This window comes from Pholcus phalangioides, unplaced genomic scaffold (assembly GCF_987345545.1).
Source record: "Pholcus phalangioides strain wild (caught in Gottingen) unplaced genomic scaffold, Ppha-v1.0 ptg000001l_1, whole genome shotgun sequence".
NCBI classification, from domain to species: Eukaryota; Metazoa; Arthropoda; class Arachnida; order Araneae; family Pholcidae; genus Pholcus; species Pholcus phalangioides.
In genome coordinates this window covers 21,269,352-21,279,159 of record NW_028301594.1, presented here as the reverse complement: position 1 = coordinate 21,279,159, position 9,808 = coordinate 21,269,352, and the positions used below count along the sequence as shown (strand labels likewise).

The following is a 9,808-nucleotide window of genomic DNA, read 5'->3' as shown; positions in this document are numbered from 1 at the left end:
AAGTAAAGATTAGCGACATTGGACGTGAAACAAAAGAAACCACCATGGCAGAGGTGAGTGCCGTAGTTATACCGCCATTTGTTATGGTTTGTGATGTGTGAAAGCCCTTTCGAGTTAGCCGCTCCAAAACCAATAACAGAGTAAAAAACAAAATACAACTATATCGTTGCAAATCTACCTCCAGATAACGCATCTCTAGTACGAGACATTCTCATGAACCCGCCAACTTCGGAGCCATACGAGAAATTAAAGCGCGAACTAGTCACACGCTGCAGTGAATCCTCGTCTACACAGGACAGGCTTAAGAAACTTCTCGCTTGTGAGCCATTAGGAGATCGGAAACCGTCTAACATTCTCAGTGAATTAAAATGAAGAGCGGAATCTCACAACGTTTCGGACAAACTATTGACAGAACTCTTCCTGCAACAACTGCCCAAATCCACTTGATCTATACTCGCTGCCGTCAGCCCACTAACCCTTGACAAAATAGCAGAGCTGGCCGACAAGATCCAAGAAGCAAGCCCACCTCATGTAGACGCTGTGGAAAAAAGGCAACAATCGGACACGATCGCACAACTCCAAGAAGAGGTTGCCCAACTACGCTGCGAACTGAAAATAGTTTTGCATGTGCGTTCCCGCAGTGTTTCGCGCTCGCGTTTCTCCCGTTCAAAGAGATCAACACCACTACCTACATTGCCGGATAGGCAATTTTGTTGGTACCATAAGACATTTGGCAATCAAGCCAGAAGGTGCAATTCACCATGCAGGTTTACAAAAAATGACGAAGGCGGAGAGTAGTAGCGACATGCTCCCTGCCAACGACATCTCGTCGCTTATTCGTAGTCGATCCAAGCACCAACATTTCATTCCTTGTGGACACTGGATCTGACATTTCAATACTCCCAGCATGCAGCACTGACAAACGTCAACCACTTCTCCAACTTTCCGCTGCAAATTCATCTCCAATAAACGTCTATGGTGAGCGAACAGTCACTTTAGATTTTCAACTCAGCAGAGTCTTCAGGTGGACTTTCCTCTTGGCTGCAGTAATGAAACCGATTCTTGGAGCCGATTTCTTGTACAACTTCAATTTGCTTCCGGACTTACGACGACAATGTCTCCCCAACATGAGGACGAAACTCACTGCAAACTGTCAACCAAAGAAGTCAGAAGTACACTCAATCAAACTTTTCGACTGTGACACAACTTATCAAAGCCTGCTCAGAAAATCTTCACTGAGTGCTAAACCATGCTGTGAGCATATCATCGAGACAACAGGTAGGCCCATTTTTGCTAAAGCTCGCCGTCTCTCTCCAGAAAAGTTATCTTGCACCAAAAAGCAATTTCTGGACATGCAAAAACAAGGATTATGTCGGCCATCAAATAGTGCATGGGCCAGTCCAATTCATATGGTCAAGAAACCTAACGGTGCGTGGCGTATCTGCGGTGACTACCGTCAATTAAATAAGATCACCACACCAGACAGATATCCCATTCCTCATATCCATGACCTAACCCACATGCTTCATGGGACTGCAATCTACTCGACCATCGACCTCGTCTCGGCATATCAACAAATTCCAGTGGCAGAAGCTGACGTGCCCAAGACTGCCGTCATCACGCCTTTCGGGCTTTATGAATTTCCATGTCCTACGGACTTTGCAATGCTGCCCAGACATTCCAGAGGTACATCGACCAAGTGTTGGCTGGTCTCAATTTTTCAGCGGGATACATAGATGACATCCTCATCGCATCAACAAACTCTGAACAGCATAAACAGCACCTGGACATAGTTTTCAAACGACTGACCGAGCATGGTCTAAAGATCAACTCTCTGAAGTGCAAATTCTTCCAAGATGAAGTCACATTTCTTGGACACAGGATATCATCAAAAGGAATTTCTCCTCTTTATGATAAAGTGAAAGCGATAAAAGATTTCCCAAGACCGGCAAACATCCAAGAACTTCAACGTTTTCTGGAAATGTTGAATTTTTATCGAAGATTCCTTCCTGGGTTAGCAGAAACACAAGCTCCACTATGTTCATATCTTCAAAAAAAAGTCAAAAGCAACGCGAAGATCGAGTGGACGGAAACATCAAACCAAGCTTTCGTAGATTGCAAGCAAAAACTCATTTCTGCAACCCTTCTTGCTTTTCCACATCCATCAGCCGATCTCTCTATCATGGTAGACGCATCCAACACAGCAATTGGTGCCTGCCTGCAACAGCTTGTCAAATCGCACTGGCAACCTCTCGCTTTCTACTCCAGGAAGCTTATCAAAGCTGAGATGAATTATAGCGCTTACGACAGAGAGCTATTAGCAGCGTATGCGGCAGTGAAGCAGTTTCAACACATGATTGAAGGAAAACATTTCATCCTCTACACCGACCATAAGCTGTTGACGTTTGCGTTTCGTCAAAAGCCTCACAAGATATCTCCCAGACAAACACGACATCTAGACTTTATCGGACAGCATACCACCAACATATGACACGTATCAGGCGTACAGAATCAGGTCTCTGATGCTTTTTCTAGAATACAAGCCATTGCATGTCCTCCATCAATAGACTATTCCAAGATCGCAGAAGCTCAAGCGACCGACAGCGAACTTGACTCTCTCAAGCATTCCTCCTAATTAAAACTCAACTTCTGCAATTTCGTTGGTATAGACAAACCACTCTGGTGTGACACATCCTGCAATCGAGTGTGCCCATATATACTGAATACTCTTCGAAGACACGTTTTCGATGTTCTTCACAATCTATGCCCCCCAGGCATCAAAGCAACAACACGTCTTGTCTGCGATCGCTTTGCATGGCCTTCAATTCGGAAAGACTGCACCACCTGGACTCAATGTTGTGTGCCTTGCAAAAGTCAAAGGTGCACAAACATACTGTGTCTGCTCCAGGAAAAATAGAAACGCCAGACGCTCGTTTCAAGCAAGTTCACATCGATATCATTGGTCCACTTCCGTCATCCCAAGATTACACATATTGCCTCACCTGAATCGATTGATTCAGCCGTTGGATCGAAGTTTTACCGATGAAGGACATGACAGCAGCCACTGTTGCTTCATCATTCTATTATGTTGGTCTTTTCTAACATGATAGATTTTACCATACTACATTATTATTTATGAGAACTATGACCATTTTACTCCTTATATGAATATCGTTCAACACTTTGGCCAGTGATTCGAAGAGGGCATACAGAGCGTGGTTACCTTGACCACAAAATAACCCTTATCAACGGGGAGTGCTAGTGTTCCATCTTAACTAACATTTACCACATGAAAACAAGTAAAAAGAACCAAATCACTACAAGTCACACATACACATTTATAATAGTTAAGATAATTAAATTTTAATTACTTTTCTTCCTCAATGAGATATTTTAACAATACAGCAGCTTCATTTAAAATACTTCAAAACTGACATTGAGCAAATTCAAAAGTCTCTTATTGCAGAAAAAAAAATGCTTTTCCAATATCAACATTTAACAAACCCTTACTTTAAACAGCGAAACAAACATATTAAAATAAACACGAATGGGTGCATTGCCATAGCGATCATTAGAATTAAGACACATATAAGAAATTTCTACTTAACTGGAAAATTGAACAGGGGGGAGTTTGATCTAACCTCAATGAAATCATGATATTAACAAAAATTTACAAATTTCCGGATCACCGCCACGAACTCAAAAGAAATGGTGAATGAGAGAGAGAACAAAGAGGAAAATACCTCACATACTCACAAATTCCGAGTTACTCGACGTTCTGCCACCCAGGGGTCAGTGTTCCTGCCACAGTTCTTGGATCTCGAATCAAGTTCTAGGGACATCGGGAAACAGGCGGCCTATCCAAGATAGGACAAAACTCTCCGGATCCTTCTCCGCTGGCATAACGCACTCTCAGGCTCTGCTCTGGACATGGTGACAGGCTTCAGGATTGCCTCGGCAACAAAATGGAGAAACTATTGCGGTAGCGAAAGCAACATCTCGCGAGAACGATTTCACATTACTAACATCAAATTAACCGCGTTTTTCTCGCCGAGAGAAAACACAGAAGACTGAACCAAGACTGACCAACGACTAAGCAAAAACTGACCAACTCATCGACGTTTCGAGGGTATAAGTAAATTGAAAAGTGGGCGTGGCTTCGAAAATGCGCACACTTTGATTCGTGGCGTAAATTTTTACGACATCAATTTTGACCAATTAAGGTGAAAGGGCAAGTCTAAAATCCGGACAAAATAACGCCCTGAACGAAACTTTCTTCCTACGGGGCGACTCTTCTGATCCCAAGGACAATGCACTAAATGTTATACAAAAAGGAAAACGCTTAATTACGTACACACATCATTAAAAAAATACCAATCAAATTTTACCATTAAACGGGAAATTAATTCCGCGTTCCAATGATAGGTCACATGACATACTTTGACGCATAATTAATGATACAGGAAGAATTTCGTCATATGACAGAGAAAATTAAAAAAATTAATTAACACATGATTTTAAATTCAAGATGACACATAGAATACTTTCTTGAAATATCTAAATATTTTCCAATCAGAATCATTATCCAAATTCAACGTTAACAAATATCAACGGCACGTGTGTAAGTTTCCATTAAAAAAAAAAGAAATTATTAATGAATTACTTAAATTAATGATTCCACAAAATAGATCAGCATGTATGTCTCATCCTCCAGAAAAATTCTGATGACGTTGCAAAAAGTTTCAAACACGAAAAGCGGTAATTTTGTGTGTTTCCCTCTGCAAAAATAAACAAACAAAAAAAAAATATTCTCTCCACGTCACCTTCGAGATCGGAAACGAAAGTTCGAAAAATGGCCATCTCCTGCTTCTCTATCCTGGAACAAATTTAAATTTTTACAAACTCTTAATTTTTCCAACGAAGATGCCTCAAAATCGGTTCACTGTTGACACCAAGGGGAGCAAAAATTCCAGGGGATTAATTTAGAATAATCGGTCAAAGTCTATGACATCAGGATCGTGTGGAAAATCAAAAATTTCGAAAACACATACCGTGTGTACAAAAAAATAGGTGTGTAACCTACTCGTTTTCCCAACTGAAAAAGGACAACAAACTAATTTTCTTACAACACAAAACACATATCTACTATTTGATACAAAAATATGACACATAAATATGATATGAATAACTCTCGATTACAAAAACTCTATGTCATATGTCAAAAGAGGGGGAAAAGTGTGCTATGACTTTTCCACCTTGACATATTACCGACGGATCTGAAAAAAAAATTTTCACACAGGAAACATTTTTGAAGACTGAACATCCACAAAGAAAAACTAGGTGACAGGGTAAAGAACTGAGGATATGTCACTGTTTATGCCAAAAAGAAAACAAATGAAAGAGTGACTGAGTGAGTTGTCTGGCAACAGCAAGTGTGGTTTTAGAAGAAAAGAACAAGTGCAAACGCTATACCATTCCATAACTAAATTCTGAGACGAGGAAAAAGAATATTGTCCACGCAGATGAATAAAATCAAAGTGTGTCACCTGAGCAAGTCCATCAAAGTACCTCATGTTGATTCTCCTTCACAAAAAAATACAAAATACTACTTCCAATTCACCGATGTCTTCCTGGCTAGGACTCTGCACACGAATTATGAAAACGTAGAAGAAATGAACGTACAAATACTTGAATCATCAATATGCAACAGTGATCTGGTGTTTCACAGATACAACAAATAAGATCTGGTGTTTCACAGATACAACAAATAAGATCTGGTGTTTCACAGATACCACAAATAAGATCTGGTGTTTCACAGATACAACAAATAAGATCTGGTGTTTCACAGATACAACAAATAAGATCTGGTGTTTCACAGATACCACAAATAAGATCTGGTGTTTCACAGATACCACAAACGAACAAATTTCAAATCTACAAACCGACTTCTTCTGAGATTCTTTTGATTGTCCACAATCATCTACATTATCACATCCATGGTTAACACTGATTTGCTATCAGAATTTTTTCTCCTCGCTTTCGTTTTCCTCCCTTTTTTTTTTCTGGAATACTCAAGTAACAACACATGATTAGTATTCAAAAGGTGAAATTTTTTTTTTTTGCACATATGGACATTTGTTATGCATAAGAAAATATATATTCTTTAGAACATGTTACATAAATGAAAATTACATCCAAGCATGTGAGATTTCCCGTCTCTCTCTCATTCTGGCGGTCTGGTAAACAAATGCAACTTGTTACAGAGACATATGAAATAGTGAATGGAAAATTTTTTTTAATGTGGTCTCGAGAGGGGGGTGCTGTGACGTGGCAAAGATGTAGAAATCGATTATGGATTGAAAACCAGGATTTCGATGAGTTGCAATAGCCCGACCTCTGGCTCCCAATCCTCGCTCCACAGTCAAAGACCCTACCTTCAACTGTAGAACTCAGCGGATTAATGCCGGACAAAACGAACAAGCCGAATTTGCCCAAACCGGATCGCCAGGGGTTTACCTCGGGTGGTTTCCGGTAATCACAACCCTAGGGTCTAAAGAAACTTGCGAAGTTAAAAGTGAGAAAACAGGGTATAAGGGATTCCTGTTCACCATGGTCACAACACCAGCCTACATCATAAGACAAATCTTTCAAAAAATGGCGACAAACATTTTCATGACATATATACTGAATACTTGAGACATGTATCATCTTACAATATTTCTTTGTCTAGAGACACCAATTCTCATGATCTACACATGTTCTATGAACGTCTGATTTTTCCGAAAGTTTGCACTGGAGAGTGAGAAATTTCGGCTAGTTTGACAAATCCTTTCTCTTTTTGTGTATCCCTATGCAGGATTCGAATTTGCACAGACTGTGTGTGTGTGTGGCTACAGCCTAATTTTTGAAAGAAAAAAAATATTTGGCAGCTCAATCACCTTTCCCAAAGAAGACACAGCAGTTACATATTATCAATGTATGAAAGAAAAGAAAACTTGAATATGTATGTTCACATATTTCTCCTGAGCACATTCACAATTAGTTTTGATTGTAAACACAGAAAACAAAAAATATAATGAGTAATTCTTACATCACACATTTTATAGCATGAACGTGAACAGTTCTACAAAACACCAAACCTTTTATATGTCAAATAATTATTACAGAATATACTTTTAGAAACACAAGTACTCAAAGAAAATTATAACGTTAAAACAAATATATATACATATACAGCTGAATATAATAATGTAACTAGTCCCGAAACCTTGCAGGTCGAACAACACTGGGACGAAGGTTATGAAATTGCTCATGTCTTCGAACAATAGGTACATTACGTCTGGAAACAACAGGCACATTACATGACTTGAACAAAGGAATGTCACTAAATGACAACAAAGAAGGAGTATTACTCATGTACTGTGTCTCTTCGTTCGACTCTGGCTTTTGGGAATTACTGGACTGATTTTCATCTACGTTAGAGTCCAAAGAAATAGGTGGAGATTTTGTATGTGGTCTTGACAATCTGTCCACATGGACAACCTGGGTATCCTGCTCATTATCGACTTTCTGGATACGAAAACTCACTGGTGACAGCTTATCTACTACTTTGTACGGTCCTGTGTTTTTCTTGAAAAATTTCTTCGAAAGGTGAGGTGGCACTTTAGGAGTGAAAAGGTATACGTGGTCTCCAACCTGTATGTTTTTGTCAACTGCTTTCACTGAACGATTCGACTCCTGGATTTCTGCTGCAACACGAAGATTCTTTTTAACCACTTCAAAGGATTTTGAAAAACTCGATACATGAAATACTTGGACAAGTGGATGTTTTCTGTCAACTACCAAAAGATTAGACGACACACGAGGTTTGACAACAATGGGAATGAATATCTCAGAGTGTGGAGGAATTTTGATTTGTTTGGTTGACCTACCATATGCTATTCTGTGTGTAGTTGACCATTCTTGTTTAGAGTCTGGGAATGTCAGTATCATACCATTTGAAGAAAACGTGAAGTGAGTTTGTGCTTAGTCAAGAAGTCAACTCCTAAGAGAGCTTCATACAACTGTGACGAACTAGCAGGAATAACAAAAAATGTCTGCTCTACTGTTTTGTCCAAAATTTGGAAAGAGAGAGTAATAGTGTCTTGAATTTTAAGTGTCTCTCCGGATACACCTTTAATGACAACAGGCGTTATATGTGTGTACTTATGAGTCAATTGATTGTTCCGACACCAAACATGAGAAATCAGAGTGAGCGAAGCACCTGAATCAACGAGACATGGGAGTTTACGACCATCCACTGTGACATCAACAACTGGTAGTGATTTGTCCGACTCAGAACAATCTACAGTCTCTTCATTTGTCTGCACATTGTCTTGAAAAGTGACCCTTCTTGGAGAAGAGGAGCGTGCATTGTTTTCATTTGTGGTTTTTGGTGATGTAGGCCTAGTTTCATGTTGTTGATACTGTGTATTCTCATTACGTGTGGAGTGTGAGCTTCTGACAGGACGATTGTGGTTAGGACGTGAAAATTGTGGACGATGAAATGACTGGTTACGAGAAGAGCGTCCACGTGAGTAAGTGTTAGACTGACGAGAGGACTGGTCTCTCAACCTTTTGCGACATTCTCTAACAATATGGCCACGATATCCACAATAAAAGCATGTAACTGGATGCTTACGAGTGTCACTGTAGGGTACATTTTGTGACTGGAAGTTTTGTGGTTGAGCACTTTGAGTAGATGAATGAAAATTTGGTGAACGTGAACGAGTAGTTGGTACACTAGCCTGAGTTGAAAGTGACAATTCTTTCAATGACTTTTCAAGTGACTGTACCTTATCCATAAGTGACACTAGCATGTCTGAATCAACACTGTGTGACACTGAGGGAGTCACGTGCGACTGCACTTGTGGAAGAGATGGTTGAGGTGTGGTTTGTGAAGCTACGGCAGCCCAAGCTGTGAGATCAGTCATGTTAGTCACTGACTCAATTCGGTGAGCGATCTGCACTGCAGCTTGAAATGTGGTGGGACCTTGTGTCGCCATCAACTGTCTAAGTGTGGGGTTGACACCATGAGTAAATCTAGAAAGGAGGAGTGAATTCCTCAAGGTCGTGACAGATTCATCCTCACCTTCAGTGACTGGCACTGCTTTACGAGAAAGAGCTTCCAATCTGTCTGCAAAGTCTTTCACTTTTTCATCATCCTGTTGGACTGAACTAGTGAGCTGTGCTAATGTGTGTTCAGGAGTGACATGAGCATCAAAACGCTCAATTAAGTACTCTTTCAATTGATCATAGGTAAGCTGAGATACTCTGTACTCATTTTCTCGCAAGTGTGAGGCCACCTTGCCTGCACACTTCTGCAGTACAAGTTGCTTTTTCTGTGGGGCATTCCAACCTGCCAATGCAGCAGCACTGTCAATGCAACGAAACAGTTCACGAGCTGAAGGTTCAGCTGTGCCAGAAAATATGGGCAAATTATTATAAGCACCCATGAGAATAGGCCACAGAGCTTGTGTATCTTGTGCTTGTGCCATGGTCAATGTATGTGTGTCACTCAAAACAAATCAATGAGATGCAGAAAAAAAAAGTGAAAGAGGTCACCCCTAAATGATTCGATCAACAATACCTTGTATCATGTATTTCAACTGTTACAACAAAATGACAAATGCGCAAACTCAAAAAAATATATGTACACATATATATTACATACTCTCAAATGAACTTCTTTTTTTTTTTCCGTGTGACTTGCTTGACACATTGGCAAACTTGATGCATTTCAACAAATAAACAAACAAACAAAAGAGAA

General features: G+C 40.0%; 1 protein-coding gene across 1 annotated transcript; it reads right to left on the bottom strand.

Annotated features, from left to right (window-relative positions):
- Positions 1 to 7,985: 7,985 nt before the first annotated feature.
- Positions 7,986 to 9,536, bottom strand: LOC149090052 (uncharacterized). The gene has a single exon (XM_089232031.1). It carries the CDS (start codon positions 9,534 to 9,536, stop codon positions 7,989 to 7,991), a length of 1,548 nt encoding a protein of 515 aa, XP_089088157.1. The 3' UTR covers positions 7,986 to 7,988.
- Between the last annotated feature and the right edge of the window lie 272 nt (positions 9,537 to 9,808).